We start from the raw sequence: 21,129 nt of genomic DNA on the forward strand, positions 1-21,129 counted from the left end.
AGACATAGACATAGAGACAGAACTAGACATAGACAGAACTAGACGTAGACAGAGACAGAACTAGACGTAGACAGAGACAGAACTAGACGTAGACAGAGACAGAACTAGACAGAGACAGAACTAGACAGAGACAGAACTAGACATAGAGACAGAACTAGACATAGAGACAGAACTAGACATAGAGACAGAACTAGACAGAGACAGAACTAGACAGAGACAGAACTAGACATAGACAGAACTAGACAGAACTAGACATAGAGACAGAACTAGACAGAGACAGAACTAGACATAGAGACAGAACAAGAGACAGAACTAGACATAGAGACAGAACTAGACATAGAGACAGAACTAGACATAGAGACAGAACTAGACATAGAGACAGAACTAGCGACAGAACTAGAGACAGAACTAGACATAGAGACAGAACTAGACAGAGACAGAACTAGACAGAGACAGAACTAGACAGAGACAGAACTAGAGACAGAACAAGAGACAGAACTAGACATAGAGACAGAACTAGAGACAGAACTAGACATAGAGACAGAACTAGAGACAGAACTAGACATAGAGACAGAACTAGAGACAGAACTAGACATAGAGACAGAACTAAAGACAGAACTAGACATAGAGACAGAACTAGAGACAGAACTAGACATAGAGACAGAACTAGAGACAGAACTAGACATAGAGACAGAACTAGAGACAGAACTAGACATAGAGACAGAACTAGATACAGAACTAGACATAGAGACAGAACAAGAGACAGAACTAGACATATAGACAGAACTAGAGACAGAACTAGACATAGAGACAGAACTAGAGACAGAACTAGACATAGAGACAGAACTAGAGACAGAACTAGACATAGAGACAGAACTAGACATAGACATAGAGACAGAACTAGACATAGAGACAGAAGTAGACATAGAGACAGAACTAGAGACAGAACTAGACATAGAGACAGAACTAGACATAGAGACAGAAGTAGACATAGAGACAGAACTAGACATAGAGACAGAACTAGACATAGAGACAGAACTAGACATAGAGACAGAACTAAAGACAGAACTAGACAGAGACAGAACTAAAGACAGAACTAGAGACAGAACTAGACATAGAGACAGAACTAGAGACAGAACTAGACATAGAGACAGAACTAGAGACAGAACTAGACATAGAGACAGAACTAGAGACAGAACTAGACATAGAGACAGAACTAGACCTAGACATAGAGACATAACTACACATAGAGACAGAACTAGAGACAGAACTAGACATAGAACTAGACATACAGACAGAACTAGACAGAGACAGAACTAGACATAGAGACAGAACTAAACATAGAGACAGAACTAGACACAGAACTAGACAGAGACAGAACTAGACATAGAGACAGAACTAGACATAGAGACAGAACTAGACATAGAGACAGAACTAGACATAGACATAGAGACAGAACTAGACATAGACAGAACTAGACGTAGACAGAGACAGAACTAGACGTAGACAGAGACAGAACTAGACAGAGACAGAACTAGACATAGACAGAGACAGAACTAGACATAGAGACAGAACTAGACAGAGACAGAACTAGACAGAGACAGAACTAGACATAGAGACAGAACTAGACAGAGACAGAACTAGACAGAGACAGAACTAGACATAGAGACAGAACAAGAGACAGAACTAGACATAGAGACAGAACTAGACATAGAGACAGAACTAGACATAGAGACAGAACTAGAAACAGAACTAGAGACAGAACTAGACATAGAGACAGAACTAGACAGAGACAGAACTAGACAGAGACAGAACTAGACAGAGACAGAACTAGAGACAGAACAAGAGACAGAACTAGACATAGAGACAGAACTAGAGACAGAACTAGACATAGAGACAGAACTAGAGACAGAACTAGACATAGAGACAGAACTAGAGACAGAACTAGACATAGAGACAGAACTAGAGACAGAACTAGACATAGAGACAGAACTAGAGACAGAACTAGACATAGAGACAGAACTAGAGACAGAACTAGACATAGAGACAGAACTAGAGACAGAACTAGACATAGAGACAGAACTAGACCTAGACATAGAGACATAACTACCTACATAGAGACAGACTACACATAGAGACAGAACTAGAGACAGAACTAGACATAGACAGAACTAGACATAGAGACAGAACTAGAGACATAACTAGACATAGAGACAGAACTAGACAGAGACAGAACTAGACATAGAGACAGAACTAGACATAGAGACAGAACTAGACATAGAGACAGAACTAGACATAGACATAGAGACATAACTACACATAGAGACAGAACTAGAGACATAACTAGACATAGACAGAACTAGACATAGAGACAGAACTAGAGACAGAACTAGACATAGAACTAGACATAGAGACAGAACTAGACAGAGACAGAACTAGACATAGAGACAGAACTAGACATAGACAGAGACATAACTACACATAGAGACAGAACTAGAGACAGAACTAGACATAGAACTAGACATACAGACAGAACTAGACAGAGACAGAACTAGACATAGAGACAGAACTAAACATAGAGACAGAACTAGACACAGAACTAGACAGAGACAGAACTAGACATAGAGACAGAACTAGACATAGAGACAGAACTAGACATAGAGACAGAACTAGACATAGAGACAGAACTAGACATAGACATAGAGACAGAACTAGACATAGACAGAACTAGACGTAGACAGAGACAGAACTAGACGTAGACAGAGACAGAACTAGACAGAGACAGAACTAGACATAGACAGAGACAGAACTAGACATAGAGACAGAACTAGACATAGAGACAGAACTAGACAGAGACAGAACTAGACAGAGACAGAACTAGACATAGACAGAACTAGACAGAACTAGACATAGAGACAGAACTAGACAGAGACAGAACTAGACATAGAGACAGAACAAGAGACAGAACTAGACATAGAGACAGAACTAGACATAGAGACAGAACTAGACAGAGACAGAACTAGCGACAGAACTAGAGACAGAACTAGACATAGAGACAGAACTAGACAGAGACAGAACTAGACAGAGACAGAACTAGACAGAGACAGAACTAGAGACAGAACAAGAGACAGAACTAGACATAGAGACAGAACTAGAGACAGAACTAGACATAGAGACAGAACTAGAGACAGAACTAGACATAGAGACAGAACTAGAGACAGAACTAGACATAGAGACAGAACTAGAGACAGAACTAGACATAGAGACAGAACTAGAGACAGAACTAGACATAGAGACAGAACTAGAGACAGAACTAGACATAGAGACAGAACTAGAGACAGAACTAGACATAGAGACAGAACTAGAGACAGAACTAGAGACAGAACTAGAGACAGAACTAGACATAGAGACAGAACTAGAGACATAACTAGACATAGAGACAGAACTAGACAGAGACAGAACTAGACATAGAGACAGAACTAGACATAGAGACAGAACTAGACATAGACATAGAGACATAACTACACATAGAGACAGAACAAGAGACAGAACTAGACATAGAGACAGAACTAGACATAGAGACAGAACTAGATATAGAGACAGAACTAGAGACAGAACTAGACATAGAGACAGAACTAGAGACAGAACTAGACATAGAGACAGAACTAGAGACAGAACTAGACATAGAGACAGAACTAGACATAGACATAGAGACATAACTACACATAGAGACAGAACTAGAGACAGAACTAGACATAGACAGAACTAGACATAGAGACAGAACTAGAGACAGAACTAGACATAGAACTAGACATAGAGACAGAACTAGACAGAGACAGAACTAGACATAGAGACAGAACTAGACATAGACAGAGACATAACTACACATAGAGACAGAACTAGAGACAGAACTAGACATAGAACTAGACATACAGACAGAACTAGACAGAGACAGAACTAGACATAGAGACAGAACTAGACACAGAACTAGACAGAGACAGAACTAGACATAGAGACAGAACTAGACATAGAGACAGAACTAGACATAGAGACAGAACTAGACATAGACATAGAGACAGAACTAGACATAGACAGAACTAGACGTAGACAGAGACAGAACTAGACGTAGACAGAGACAGAACTAGACGTAGACAGAGACAGAACTAGACAGAGACAGAACTAGACATAGAGACAGAACTAGACATAGAGACAGAACTAGACAGAGACAGAACTAGACAGAGACAGAACTAGACAGAGACAGAACTAGACATAGACAGAACTAGACATAGAGACAGAACTAGACAGAGACAGAACTAGACATAGAGACAGAACATGAGACAGAACTAGACATAGAGACAGAACTAGACATAGAGACAGAACTAGACATAGAGGCAGAACTAGACATAGAGACAGAACTAGCGACAGAACTAGAGACAGAACTAGACATAGAGACAGAACTAGACAGAGACAGAACTAGACAGAGACAGAACTAGACAGAGACAGAACTAGAGACAGAACTAGAGACAGAACTAGACATAGACAGAACTAGAGACAGAACTAGACATAGAGACAGAACTAGAGACAGAACTAGACATAGAGACAGAACTAGAGACAGAACTAGACATAGAGACAGAACTAGAGACAGAACTAGACATAGAGACAGAACTAGACCTAGACATAGAGACATAACTACACATAGAGACAGAACTAGAGACAGAACTAGACATAGAACTAGACATACAGACAGAACTAGACAGAGACAGAACTAGACATAGAGACAGAACTAAACATAGAGACAGAACTAGACACAGAACTAGACAGAGACAGAACTAGACATAGAGACAGAACTAGACATAGAGACAGAACTAGACATAGAGACAGAACTAGACATAGAGACAGAACTAGACATAGACATAGAGACAGAACTAGACATAGACAGAACTAGACGTAGACAGAGACAGAACTAGACGTAGACAGAGACAGAACTAGACAGAGACAGAACTAGACATAGACAGAGACAGAACTAGACATAGAGACAGAACTAGACATAGAGACAGAACTAGACAGAGACAGAACTAGACAGAGACAGAACTAGACATAGACAGAACTAGACAGAACTAGACATAGAGACAGAACTAGACAGAGACAGAACTAGACATAGAGACAGAACAAGAGACAGAACTAGACATAGAGACAGAACTAGACATAGAGACAGAACTAGACAGAGACAGAACTAGCGACAGAACTAGAGACAGAACTAGACATAGAGACAGAACTAGACAGAGACAGAACTAGACAGAGACAGAACTAGACAGAGACAGAACTAGAGACAGAACAAGAGACAGAACTAGACATAGAGACAGAACTAGAGACAGAACTAGACATAGAGACAGAACTAGAGACAGAACTAGACATAGAGACAGAACTAGAGACAGAACTAGACATAGAGACAGAACTAGAGACAGAACTAGACATAGAGACAGAACTAGAGACAGAACTAGACATAGAGACAGAACTAGAGACAGAACTAGACATAGAGACAGAACTAGAGACAGAACTAGACATAGAGACAGAACTAGAGACAGAACTAGAGACAGAACTAGAGACAGAACTAGAGACAGAACTAGACATAGAGACAGAACTAGAGACATAACTAGACATAGAGACAGAACTAGACAGAGACAGAACTAGACATAGAGACAGAACTAGACATAGAGACAGAACTAGACATAGACATAGAGACATAACTACACATAGAGACAGAACAAGAGACAGAACTAGACATAGAGACAGAACTAGACATAGAGACAGAACTAGATATAGAGACAGAACTAGAGACAGAACTAGACATAGAGACAGAACTAGAGACAGAACTAGACATAGAGACAGAACTAGAGACAGAACTAGACATAGAGACAGAACTAGACATAGACATAGAGACATAACTACACATAGAGACAGAACTAGAGACAGAACTAGACATAGACAGAACTAGACATAGAGACAGAACTAGAGACAGAACTAGACATAGAACTAGACATAGAGACAGAACTAGACAGAGACAGAACTAGACATAGAGACAGAACTAGACATAGACAGAGACATAACTACACATAGAGACAGAACTAGAGACAGAACTAGACATAGAACTAGACATACAGACAGAACTAGACAGAGACAGAACTAGACATAGAGACAGAACTAGACACAGAACTAGACAGAGACAGAACTAGACATAGAGACAGAACTAGACATAGAGACAGAACTAGACATAGAGACAGAACTAGACATAGACATAGAGACAGAACTAGACATAGACAGAACTAGACGTAGACAGAGACAGAACTAGACGTAGACAGAGACAGAACTAGACGTAGACAGAGACAGAACTAGACAGAGACAGAACTAGACATAGAGACAGAACTAGACATAGAGACAGAACTAGACAGAGACAGAACTAGACAGAGACAGAACTAGACAGAGACAGAACTAGACATAGACAGAACTAGACATAGAGACAGAACTAGACAGAGACAGAACTAGACATAGAGACAGAACATGAGACAGAACTAGACATAGAGACAGAACTAGACATAGAGACAGAACTAGACATAGAGGCAGAACTAGACATAGAGACAGAACTAGCGACAGAACTAGAGACAGAACTAGACATAGAGACAGAACTAGACAGAGACAGAACTAGACAGAGACAGAACTAGACAGAGACAGAACTAGAGACAGAACTAGACATAGAGACAGAACTAGAGACAGAACTAGACATAGAGACAGAACTAGAGACAGAACTAGACATAGAGACAGAACTAGAGACAGAACTAGACATAGAGACAGAACTAGAGACAGAACTAGACATAGAGACAGAACTAGACCTAGACATAGAGACATAACTACACATAGAGACAGAACTAGAGACAGAACTAGACATAGACAGAACTAGACATAGAGACAGAACTAGAGACATAACTAGACATAGAACTAGACATAGAGACAGAACTATACAGAGACAGAACTAGACATAGAGACAGAACTAGACATAGAGACAGAACTAGACATAGAGACAGAACTAGACATAGACATAGAGACATAACTACACATAGAGACAGAACAAGAGACAGAACTAGACATAGAGACAGAACTAGACATAGAGACAGAACTAGACATAGAGACAGAACTAGACATAGAGACAGAACTAGAGACAGAACTAGACATAGAGACAGAACTAGAGACAGAACTAGACATAGAGACAGAACTAGAGACAGAACTAGACATAGAGACAGAACTAGACATAGACATAGAGACATAACTACACATAGAGACAGAACTAGAGACAGAACTAGACATAGACAGAACTAGACATAGAGACAGAACTAGACATAGAACTAGACATAGAGACAGAACTAGACAGAGACAGAACTAGACATAGAGACAGAACTAGACATAGACAGAGACATAACTACACATAGAGACAGAACAAGAGACAGAACTAGACATAGAGACAGAACTAGACATAGAGACAGAACTAGAGACAGAACTAGACATAGAGACAGAACTAGACACAGAACTAGACAGAGACAGAACTAGACATAGAGACAGAACTAGACATAGAGACAGAACTAGACATAGAGACAGAACTAGACATAGAGACAGAACTAGACAGAGACAGAACTAGACATAGAGACAGAACTAGACATAGAGACAGAACTAGACATAGAGACAGAACTAGAGACAGAACTAGAGACAGAACTAGACATAGAGACAGAACTAGACAGAGACAGAACTAGACATAGACAGAACTAGACATAGAGACAGAACTAGACAGAGACAGAACTAGACATAGAGACAGAACATGAGACAGAACTAGACATAGAGACAGAACTAGACATAGAGACAGAACTAGACATAGAGACAGAACTAGACATAGAGACAGAACTAGCGACAGAACTAGAGACAGAACTAGACATAGAGACAGAACTAGACAGAGACAGAACTAGACAGAGACAGAACTAGACAGAGACAGAACTAGAGACAGAACAAGAGACAGAACTAGACATAGAGACAGAACTAGAGACAGAACTAGACATAGAGACAGAACTAGAGACAGAACTAGACATAGAGACAGAACTAGAGACAGAACTAGACATAGAGACAGAACTAGAGACAGAACTAGACATAGAGACAGAACTAGACCTAGACATAGAGACATAACTACACATAGAGACAGAACTAGAGACAGAACTAGACATAGACAGAACTAGACATAGAGACAGAACTAGAGACATAACTAGACATAGAACTAGACATAGAGACAGAACTATACAGAGACAGAACTAGACATAGAGACAGAACTAGACATAGAGACAGAACTAGACATAGAGACAGAACTAGACATAGACATAGAGACATAACTACACATAGAGACAGAACAAGAGACAGAACTAGACATAGAGACAGAACTAGACATAGAGACAGAACTAGACATAGAGACAGAACTAGACATAGAGACAGAACTAGAGACAGAACTAGACATAGAGACAGAACTAGAGACAGAACTAGACATAGAGACAGAACTAGAGACAGAACTAGACATAGAGACAGAACTAGACATAGACATAGAGACATAACTACACATAGAGACAGAACTAGAGACAGAACTAGACATAGACAGAACTAGACATAGAGACAGAACTAGACATAGAACTAGACATAGAGACAGAACTAGACAGAGACAGAACTAGACATAGAGACAGAACTAGACATAGACAGAGACATAACTACACATAGAGACAGAACAAGAGACAGAACTAGACATAGAGACAGAACTAGACATAGAGACAGAACTAGAGACAGAACTAGACATAGAGACAGAACTAGACACAGAACTAGACAGAGACAGAACTAGACATAGAGACAGAACTAGACATAGAGACAGAACTAGACATAGAGACAGAACTAGACATAGAGACAGAACTAGACAGAGACAGAACTAGACATAGAGACAGAACTAGACATAGAGACAGAACTAGACATAGAGACAGAACTAGAGACAGAACTAGAGACAGAACTAGACATAGAGACAGAACTAGAGACAGAACTAGACATAGAGACAGAACTAGAGACAGAACTAGACATAGAGACAGAACTAGACATAGAGACAGAACAAGACATAGAGACAGAACAAGAGACAGAACTAGACATAGAGCGAGCGAAAGAGAAAGATAGCCAGAGAGAGAGGGTCAGATAATGAGGGCCAGAGAGAGAGAGGGCCAGAGAAAGAGGACCAGAAAGAGAGGTAGAGAAAGAGATTATATATATATATATATATATAGAGAGAGACAGAGATTGAGGTAGAGAGACACTGAGAAAGGGGCAGCGTATCAGGGAAAGGTATAGTGAAAGAGAGAGCTCATAGATTTACCTGAGTGGCGGGGGGAGTGGAGGTCAAAACCCCCCCAGTGTGAGTGACCCGACCGGGTGTCCGACCCCACACCGCCCCAGTCCCCGCGGCTGACTGCATGCACGGGCACACACAGCACAGGCAGGGAGGGACGGACGGAGTGGGTAGTTAGGTAGGGAGACAGCAGAGCAACCATAGTGAAGGAGGAAAAACATGGAGACAACAAGCCATGAAAGAAGAGAGGAAGAAAGGAAGGAAGGGGCAGGAAGAGAAAGGAGGAGGGAGATAGCAGGGACGACGTGGAGGAAGGCCGTGTGGAAGCAATGAGAGAGGAGGGAGGAGGTGGAGGGAGGCCGTGTGGAAGCAATGAGAGAGGAGGGAGGAGGTGGAGGGAGGCCGTGTGGAAGCAATGAGAGAGGAGGGAGGAGGTGGAGGGAGGCCGTGTGGAAGCAATGAGAGAGGAGAAAAAAAGGACGTGTCAGACCGAGAAAAGGCGTAGTAAGATGGCGTAGTCGGCAGCCATTTTGGGTTGTACCTGTGCTACGCCTATCGTCAGTTGGGTCTACTTTGATGGAGTCAGGGGCGTAGGGGCCCTGCTCGGCCGTGTTAGTGTCGGCAGAGCTATCCACGCTGCCGTGACTCACAGCGTCCAGGTCGCTGCCATCTGCTCCAAAGACAACAAGGCATTAAGAGAAACTTGGACACCATTTGGCTCCTCAAAAACAAGGTGTTAATAAGGGGTGAATTACTTTTTCTGTGATGGTTCTTCAGCGAGGAATATGTAGCCTGAATCAATTTGTCTGAGAGGGATTTGTAACTTTCCGTGAAAATCAAAATTATGTGAAGGATGTGTGTGAAGCAAGTGAACTTCTCTACAGGTGTGTGTGCAGCGCAACAGGGAGTGGTCCACGGCCTGGATGTCAACACAACCTGGGGCCGTCTGGCTTTAGACCAAGTTAAATATTATGGACTGTAACTCTGTGTGTGTGTGTGTGTGTGTGTGTGTGTGTGTGTGTGTGTGTGTGTGTGTGTGTGTGTGTGTGTGTGTGTGTGTGTGTGTCAAGAAATCTTTAACCAATATCCTAGTGGGCCAGTGAATTGAAGCAACAGTATTGTACAGGTCACCAGAGGACTACCAGAGGACTACAGTGTTTTACAGGTCACTAGAGGACTACAGTGTTTTATAGGTCACTAGAGGACTACAGTGTTTTATAGGTCACTAGAGGACTACAGTGTTTTATAGGTCACTAGAGGACTACAGTGTTTAATAGGTCACTAGAGGACTACAGTGTTTAATAGGTCACTAGAGGACTACAGTGTTTAATAGGTCACCAGAGGACTACAGTGTTTAATAGGTCACTAGAGGACTACAGTGTTTTATAGGTCACTAGAGGACTACAGTGTTTTATAGGTCACTAGAGGACTACAGTGTTTTATAGGTCACTAGAGGACTACAGTGTTTTATAGGTCACTAGAGGACTACAGTGTTTAATAGGTCATTAGAGGACTACAGTGTTTAATAGGTCACTAGAGGACTACAGTGTTTAATAGGTCACCAGAGGACTACAGTGTTTAATAGGTCACTAGAGGACTACAGTGTTTAATAGGTCACTAGAGGACTACAGTGTTTTATAGGTCACTAGAGGACTACAGTGTTTTATAGGTCACTAGAGGACTACAGTGTTTAATAGGTCACTAGAGGACTACAGTGTTTAATAGGTCATTAGAGGACTACAGTGTTTTACAGGTCACTAGAGGACTACAGTGTTTTATAGGTCACTAGAGGACTACAGTGTTTTATAGGTCACTAGAGGACTACAGTGTTTTACAGGTCACTAGAGGACTACAGTGTTTAATAGGTCACTAGAGGACTACAGTGTTTAATAGGTCACTAGAGGACTATAGTGTTTAATAGGTCACTAGAGGAATACAGTGTTTAATAGGTCACTAGAGGACTACAGTGTTTAATAGGTCACTAGAGGACTACAGTGTTTAATAGGTCACTAGAGGACTACAGTGTTTTACAGGTCACTAGAGGACTACAGTGTTTTATAGGTCACTAGAGGACTACAGTGTATTGCAGGTCACTAGAGGACTACAGTGTTTAATAGATCACCAGAGGACTACAGTGTTTTCCTGGTCACTAAAGGACTACAGTGTTTTATAGGTCACTAGAGGACTACAGTGTTTTATAGGTCACTAGAGGACTACAGTGTTTAATAGGTCACTAGAGGACTACAGTGTTTTACAGGTCACTAGAGGACTACAGTCTTTTACAGGTAACTAGGGGACTACAGTCTTTTACAGGTCACTAGGGGACTACAGTGTTTTACAGGTCACTAGAGGACTACAGTGTTTAATAGGTCACTAGAGGACTACAGTGTTTTACAGGTCACAAGAGGACTACAGTGTTTAATAGGTCACTAGAGGACTACAGTGTTTTCCAGGTCACTAAAGGACTACAGTGTTTTATAGGTCACTAGAGGACTACAGTGTTTTATAGGTCACTAGAGGACTACAGCGTTTAATAGGTCACTAGAGGACTACAGTGTTTAATAGCTCACTAGAGGACTACAGTGTTTAATAGGTCACTAGAGGACTACAGTGTTTTCCAGGTCACTAAAGGACTACAGTGTTTTATAGGTCACTAGAGGACTACAGTGTTTTATAGGTCACTAGAGGACTACAGTGTTTAATAGGTCACTAGAGGACTACAGTGTTTAATAGGTCACTAGAGGACTACAGTGTTTAATAGGTCACTAGAGGACTACAGTGTTTAATAGGTCACTAGAGGACTACAGTGTTTTCCAGGTCACTAAAGGACTACAGTGTTTTATAGGTCACTAGAGGACTACAGTGTTTTATAGGTCACTAGAGGACTACAGTGTTTAATAGGTCACTAGAGGACTACAGTGTTTAATAGGTCACTAGAGGACTACAGTGTTTTACAGGTCACCAGAGGACTACAGTGTTTTACAGGTCACTTGAGGACTACAGTGTTTTACAGGTCACCAGAGGACTACAGTGTTTAATAGGTCACTAGAGGACTACAGTGTTTTACCGGTCACTAGAGGACTACAGTGTTTTCCAGGTCACTAGAGGACTACAGTGTTTTCCAGGTCACTATAGGACTACAGTGTTTAATAGGTCGCTGGAGGACTACAGTGTTTAATAGGTCACTAGAGGACTACAGTGTTTAATAGATCACCAGAGGACTACAGTGTTTTACAGGTCACTAGAGGACTACAGTGTTTTACAGGTAACTAGAGGACTAGAGTGTTTAATAGGTCACTAGAGGACTATAGCGTTTAATAGGTTACTAGAGGACTACAGTGTTTAATAGGTCACTAGAGGACTACAGTGTTTTACAGGTCACTAGAGGACTACAGTGTTTTACAGGTCACTGGAGGACTACAGTGTTTTACAGGTCACTAGAGGACTACAGTGTTTTACAGGTCACTAGAGGACTACAGTGTTTTACAGGTCACTACGGGACTACAGTGTTTTACAGGTCACTAGAGGACTACAGTGTTTTACAGGTCACTAGAGGACTACAGTGTTTAATAGGTCACTAGAGGACTACAGTGTTTTACAGGTCACTAGAGGACTACAGTGTTTAATAGGTCAATAGAGGACTACAGTGTTTTACAGGTCACTAAAGGACTACAGTGTTTTATAGGTCACTAGAGGACTACAGTGTTTAATAGGTCACTAGAGGACTACAGTGTGTAATAGGTCACTAGAGGACTACAGTGTTTTACAGGTCACTAGAGGACTATAGTGTTTTATAGGTCACTAGAGGACTACAGTGTTTTATAGGTCACTAGAGGACTACAGTGTTTAATAGGTCACTAGAGGACTACAGTGTTTTCCAGGTCACTAGAGGACTATAGTGTTTTATAGGTCACTAGAGGACTACAGTGTTTTATAGGTCACTAGAGGACTACAGTGTTTTATAGGTCACTAGAGGACTACAGTGTTTTATAGGTCACTAGAGGACTACAGTGTTTTACAGGTCACTAGAGGACTACAGTGTTTTACAGGTCACTAGAGGACTACAGTGTTTTACAGGTCACTAGAGGACTACAGTGTTTTACAGGTCACTAGAGGACTACAGTGTTTTACAGGTCACTAGAGGACTACAGTGTTTTACAGGTCACTAGAGGACTACAGTGTTTTACAGGTCACTAGAGGACTACAGTGTTTTACAGGTCACTAGAGGACTACAGTGTTTTACAGGTCACTAGAGGACTACAGTGTTTTATAGGTCACTAGAGGACTACAGTGTTAAATAGGTCACTAGAGGACTACAGTGTTAAATAGGTCACTAGAGGACTACAGTGTTTTACAGGTCACTAGAGGACTACAGTGTTTTACAGGTCACTAGAGGACTACAGTGTTTTACAGGTCACTAGAGGACTACAGTGTTTTACAGGTCACTAGAGGACTACAGGGTTTTACAGGTCACTAGAGGACTACAGTGTTTTACAGGTCACTAGAGGACTACAGTGTTTTACAGGTCACTAGAGGACTACAGTGTTTTACAGGTCACTAGAGGACTACAGTGTTTAATAGGTCACTAGGCAGGGTTTCCCAACCCTCTCCTCGTCACACCTGATATAATTAGTCAGCTAATCATCAAGCCTTTGACTCAATGAATCAGGTGACAGATTAGGTCTGGGGGGGGCAAGGAGAGGGTTGGGAAACCCTGCACTAGAGAACTAGAGGCCTGGTCATGGCTGATCTGGAGGTGTGCTGGTGCCAGTACAATACAATACAATACAGTACATACAGTACAAGTTCACTGCACATCGAGAGAAGGAACTTTTGATTTGATTTTTTTCTAAGTTCTAAGTTCTGCCAGGCAGCACCAGGCAGCACCAGGCAGCACCAGGCAGCACCAGGCAGCACCACGCAGCACCACACAGCAAAGGGTGTACAGGGTGAGTGTTTATTTCATGTATTCTGATCTGAAGGTTTCTACTGAATCTGTTTTATCTAATGTGATGAATGATGTATTGTAGTATGTATGTAATATGTGTTTGAAACGACAGACACCTCTCACATTGCTCTTTCAGACACATCCACTATTACACTGACGCTTAGCATCACATCCAAACCAACACATTTCATAAAGAAGCAACCTCACAATAACCTCACAACGTGTTAAGTTCACAGCACTTTACAATCACAGCCTAAGGAGCTTGGTGCATCGTCATGGTTACCTGACAGAGGGCTCTGAGTGGGTGGAGGCTGCTGTTTGCGTAGCGCCTGTCTGAACTGAGCCACACCCATAACCACGTTCCTCAGCTTCATCCACATGAAGTAACCTCCTCTGGTACTGGAAGGCCAGGTAGACTCTAACACCGCCTGGAAGAGGAGAGGGAGGGGGAGGAGAAGATGAGGTGGAGGAGGAGGGGGAGGAGAGGAGGAGAAGATGGAGAAGAGGAGGTGGAGGAGGAGGGGGAGGAGAGGAGGAGAAGATGGAGAAGAGGAGGTGGAGGAGGAGGAGAGGATGAGGGGGAGGGGGAGGAGAGGGGGAGGATGAGGGGGAGGAGAGTAGGAGATGGAATAGAAGGAGATGGAGTGGAGGGAGAAAGAAGCATAATTATGAACTCACTGATATAGGCTACATATCCTTACTTATACACACACACACACACACACACACACACACACACACACACACACACACACACACACACACACACACACACACACACACACACACACACACACACAGAGAAAGTCATTGTAATTCCAGACTGCAGGCCAACAACAAAAGCTCTTCTATAATGACAGCAGCCAGTGTTACTGTCCATCCTGGTAATACTGGTGGTAATACTGGTGGTAATACTGGTAGTAATACTGCTGGTAATACTGGTAGTAATACTGCTGGTAATACTGCTGGTAATACTGATAGTAATACTGCTGGTAATACTGATAGTAATACTGCTGGTAATACTGATAGTAATACTGCTGGTAATACTGATAGTAATACTCCTGGTAATACTGATAGTAATACTGATAGTAATACTGCTGGTAATACTGCTGGTAATACTGATGGTAATACTGATGGTAATACTGATAGTAATACTGGTAGTAATACTGCTGGTAATACTGCTGGTAATACTGCTAGTAATACTGCTGGTAATACTGATAGTAATACTGATAGTAATACTGATAGTAATACTGCTGGTAATACTGATAGTAATACTGCTGGTAATACTGATAGTAATACTGCTGGTAATACTGATAGTAATACTCCTGGTAATACTGATAGTAATACTGATAGTAATACTGCTGGTAATACTGCTGGTAATACTGCTGGTAATACTGATGGTAATACTGATAGTAATACTGATAGTAATACTGCTGGTAATACTGATAGTAATACTGCTGGTAATACTGATAGTAATACTCCTGGTAATACTGATAGTAATACTGATAGTAATACTCCTGGTAATACTGATAGTAATACTCCTGGTAATACTGATAGTAATACTCCTGGTAATACTGATAGTAATACTCCTGGTAATACTGATAGTAATACTCCTGGTAATACTGATAGTAATGCTGATAGTAATACTGCTGGTAATACTGATAGTAATACTCCTGGTAATACTGATAGTAATACTGGTGGTAATACTGATAGTAATACTGGTGGTAATACTGGTGGTAATACTGATAGTAATACTGATAGTAATAATCCTGGTAATACCCCAGGCTAAAATAACTCCCTCTATCACTCCCTAAATTACTCCCAGAATATCTGCATCCAAAATGGCCCCCTATTCCCTATATAGTGCAGTACATTTGACCAGGGCCAATAGGGAATATGATGCCATTTGGAAGGCACATAGAATGCCACAGGGGAACAGATAGTACAGGACAGCGGTGCTGTAACCTTCAACACGGCTCCACCGTGCTCAGAGATAACCTTCCTTTAGTATAACATCACTGGTCACGTGTTCATTTACTGCCCGGGTTACCAGGACCCGCATCCCAAACGCCACCTTATTCCCTATATAGTGCACTACTTTAGACCAGAGCCCTATGGGATGCTCTATAGACCCTGGTCAAAAGAAGTGCAGTATAAAGGGAATGGGGTGCTATCTGCTGAGATGCTGACAGGTTGACAGCATCACAACTCATTGTAATGTCCTGTGTGATTATAGTGTCTGGTGCCGCAGGCTGCAACCATGGAGACCTAAAACTGTCCATGTGTCTGCTTCCTGACCTGTGAGCCAGCGGACTCAGAACATACTGAATGACTCCTAAAATGTACCCTATTCCCTATACAGTGCACTACGTTTAATCAGAGTCCTACAGGCCATGGTCAAAAGGACTGCTATATAAAGGGAATAGGGTGTAATTTGGGATGCAACACTGTAACCTTGATGAGGTAACTACAGTGACATTACTGTGACTGATAGGTATTGTAGAATTATTTAAACAGGTAGTGACAGTTCCTGGAAAGCCTTGCTACAGGAAGGTACTGTACAACCTGACAGGAAGGTACTGTACAACCTGACAGGAAGTTACTATACAACCTGAGAAGGTACTGTACAACCTGACAGGAAGGTACTGTACAACCTGACAGGAAGGTATTGTACAACCTGAGAAGGTGCTGTACAACCTGACAGGAAGGTGCTGTACAACCTGACAGGAAGGTACTGTACAACCTGACAGGAAGGTACTGTACAACCTGACAGAAAGAAACTGTACAATCTGACAGGAAGGCGCTGTACAACCTGACAGGAAGGCACTGTACAACCTGACAGGAAGGTGCTGTACAACCTGACAGGAAGGTACTGTACAACCTGACAGGAAGGTACTGTACAACCTGACAGAAAGAAACTGTACAACCTGACAGGAAGGTACTGTACAACCTGACAGGAAGGTACTGTACAACCTGACAGAAAGAAACTGTACAACCTGACAGGAAGGTACTGACAACCTGACAGGAAGGTACTGACAACCTGACAGAAAGAAACTGTACAACCTGACAGGAAGGTACTGTACAACCTGACAGGAAGGTACTGTACAACCTGACAGAAAGAAACTGTACAACCTGACAGGAAGGTACTGTACAACCTGACAGGAAGGTACTGTACAACCTGACAGAAAGAAACTGTACAACCTGACAGGAAGGTACTGTACAACCTGACAGAAAGACACTGTACAACCTGACAGGAAGGTACTGACAACCTGACAGGAAGGTACTGTACAACCTGACAGAAAGACACTGTACAACCTGACAGGAAGGTACTGTACAACCTGACAGAAAGACACTGTACAACCTGACAGGAAGGTACTGACAACCTGACAGAAAGAAACTGTACAACCTGACAGGAAGGTACTGTACAACCTGACAGAAAGACACTGTACAACCTGACAGGAAGGTACTGTACAACCTGACAGAAAGAAACTGTACAACCTGACAGAAAGACACTGTACAACCTGACAGGAAGGTACTGACAACCTGACAGGAAGGTACTGTACAACCTGACAGAAAGACACTGTACAACCTGACAGGAAGGTACTGACAACCTGACAGGAAGGTACTGTACAACCTGACAGAAAGACACTGTACAACCTGACAGGAAGGTACTGTACAACCTGACAGGAAGGTACTGTACAACCTGACAGGAAGGTACTGTACAACCTGACAGGAAGGTACTGTACAACCTGACAGGAAGGTACTGTACAACCTGACAGAAAGAAACTGTACAACCTGACAGGAAGGTACTGTACAACCTGACAGGAAGGTACTGTACAACCTGACAGAAAGAAACTGTACAACCTGACAGAAAGACACTGTACAACCTGACAGGAAGGTACTGACAACCTGACAGGAAGGTACTGTACAACCTGACAGAAAGACACTGTACAACCTGACAGAAAGACACTGTACAACCTGACAGGAAGGTACTGACAACCTGACAGGAAGGTACTGTACAACCTGACAGAAAGACACTGTACAACCTGACAGGAAGGTACTGTACAACCTGACAGGAAGGTACTGTACAACCTGACAGGAAGGTACTGTACAACCTGACAGGAAGGTACTGTACAACCTGACAGAAAGACACTGTACAACCTGACAGGAAGGTACTGACAACCTGACAGGAAGGTACTGTACAACCTGACAGGAAGGTACTGTACAACCTGACAGAAAGACACTGTACAACCTGACAGGAAGGTACTGACAACCTGACAGGAAGGTACTGTACAACCTGACAGAAAGACACTGTACAACCTGACAGGAAGGTACTGTACAACCTGACAGAAAGACACTGTACAACCAGACAGGAAGGTGCTGTACAACCTGACAGGAAGGTACTGTACAACCTGACAGAAAGACACTGTACAACCTGACAGGAAGGTACTGACAACCTGACAGGAAGGTACTGTACAACCTGACAGGAAGGTACTGTACAACCTGACAGAAAGACACTGTACAACCTGACAGGAAGGTACTGACAACCTGACAGGAAGGTACTGTACAACCTGACAGAAAGACACTGTACAACCTGACAGGAAGGTACTGTACAACCTGACAGAAAGACACTGTACAACCAGACAGGAAGGTGCTGTACAACCTGACAGGAAGGTACTGTACAACCTGACAGAAAGACACTGTACAACCTGACAGGAAGGTACTGACAACCTGACAGGAAGGTACTGACAACCTGACAGAAAGACACTGTACAACCTGACAGGAAGGTACTGTACTGTTCTCAACCCAGTCCTCGGGGGATTGTAGTAGGTACATTGAAATATATTTTTACCGTGTCAGCTCGGGGATTTGATCAAGAAACCTTTTGGTTACACCTCCCAACGCTCTAACCACTAAGCTACCTGCCACCCCAACATATATATACTTATAGATATGTACTAGATAGCTACAAGATTCAACCAAACCCCATCTCCAGGATCCTTGCAGGTTCCACAAAGAACAGATAAATATGTGACAGACATATCACCATTTGGCACATTGTTCTGCCATAAGCCAAAGTTAGCTCCAGGAACAGTACCTTGTTGTAGTATCCATAGGTGATGGCGTTGGGTTGGACTCCAGCCTTCTTCATCTCAAACAGAACTCTGACCGCCAGGACTGGCTGGCCGTACTGACCACACAGCTGCATCAAGACCCTGTAACACACCTGGACAGGAAACAGGGTTAGACAGGACTGGCTGGCCGTACTGACCACACAGCTGCATCAAGACCCTGTAACACACCTGGACAGGAAACAGGGTTAGACAGGACTGGCTGGCCGTACTGACCACACAGCTGCATCAAGACCCTGTAACACACCTGGACAGGAAACAGGGTTAGACAGGACTGGCTGGCCGTACTGACCACACAGCTGCATCAAGACCCTGTAACACACCTGGACAGGAAACAGGGTTAGACAGGACTGGCTGGCCGTACTGACCACACAGCTGCATCAAGACCCTGGACAGGAAACAGGGTTAGGTAGATACAGAGTTATTATCTAAAGGTTACCATGACAACACCATGTAGCATAGCTAGAGCAGAAGAGATATACAATTCTAGAACTCTGTAATAGAGAGAGAGACAGAGAGACAGAGAGAGAGAGAGCGACAGAGAGAGACAGAGAGAGAGCGACAGAGAGAGCGAGAGAGAGAGACAGCGAGAGAGAGACAGAGAGAGAGCGAGAGAGAGACAGAGAGACAGCGAGAGAGCGACAGCGAGAGAGAGCGAGACAGAGAGATTTAGGAGGTAGGTCTACATATTCAATACTAGGGGATAAACTACCACCGTACCTCATCGGGAGGCTGTAGTTTCTTGTCCTGCATCTTCCTGAGGACGTCGTAGGCAGTGCGTAGCGCCCGCACCTTGGAGTGGCACACCTTGACGTATGATGGCAGACAGATGAACCACAGGCCGTAGCAGTGGCACAGCAGACACTTGGACCACATCTGAGGGATGGAAGAGTACTTCTTGGCTAACTTCTGAGACAACTTGATCTCCTGGAGGGTTCGGAGGGGAGAAGGGTTGGGAGGGTCAATGTAGACAGAGATATTCAACACCAGGTCTGGAGAGACAACTTGATCTCCTGGAGGGATCGGAGGGGAGAAGGGTTGGGAGGGTCAAGTGAGCATAGCCTTGCTATTGAGAAAAGCAGCCGAAGGCAGACCTGGCTCTCAGGAGAAGACAGGCTATGTGCACACTGCCCACAAAATGAGGTGGAAACTGAGCTGCACTTCCTAACCTCCTGCCAAATGTATGACCATATTAGAGAGACACATATTTCCCTCAGATTACACAGACCCACAAAGAATTTCAAAACAAACCCAATTTTGATAAACTCCCATATCTACTGGGTGAAATACCACAGTGTGCCATCACAGCAGCAAGATGTGTGACCTGTTGCCACAAGAAAAGGGCAACTAGTGAAGAACAAACACCATTGTAAATACAACCCATGTTTATGTTTATTTATTTTCCCTTTTGTACATTAACTATTTGCACATCATTACAACACTGTATATAGACATAATATGACATCTGTAATGTCTTTATTCTTTTGGAACTTCTATGAGTGTAATGTTTACTGTTCATTTTTATTGTTTATTTCACTTTTGTATATTATCTACCTCACTTGCTTTGGCAATGTTAACATATGTTTCCCATGACAATAAAGCCCCTTGAATTGAATTGATATTCAACACCAGGTCTGGACAGT

General features: G+C 42.6%; 1 protein-coding gene across 7 annotated transcripts in view; it reads right to left on the reverse strand.

The window, feature by feature from the left end:
• Positions 1-21,129, reverse strand: part of LOC115203619 (C-myc promoter-binding protein) — a gene marked incomplete at its 5' end in the record, with an annotated part of 115,346 nt that overhangs the window by 33,518 nt on the left and 60,699 nt on the right. For 3 of the 7 annotated variants that reach the window (XM_029768460.1, XM_029768457.1, XM_029768455.1), the window contains 4 exon segments: positions 9,948-10,076; positions 14,638-14,782; positions 19,453-19,581; positions 20,207-20,413. In XM_029768460.1, coding sequence (XP_029624320.1) covers positions 9,948-10,076; positions 14,638-14,782; positions 19,453-19,581; positions 20,207-20,413 — 610 coding nt within the window. 7 annotated transcript variants of the gene reach the window in all.

The sequence above is a fragment of the Salmo trutta genome, chromosome 12, assembly GCF_901001165.1.
Source record: "Salmo trutta chromosome 12, fSalTru1.1, whole genome shotgun sequence".
NCBI lineage: Eukaryota > Metazoa > Chordata > Actinopteri > Salmoniformes > Salmonidae > Salmo > Salmo trutta.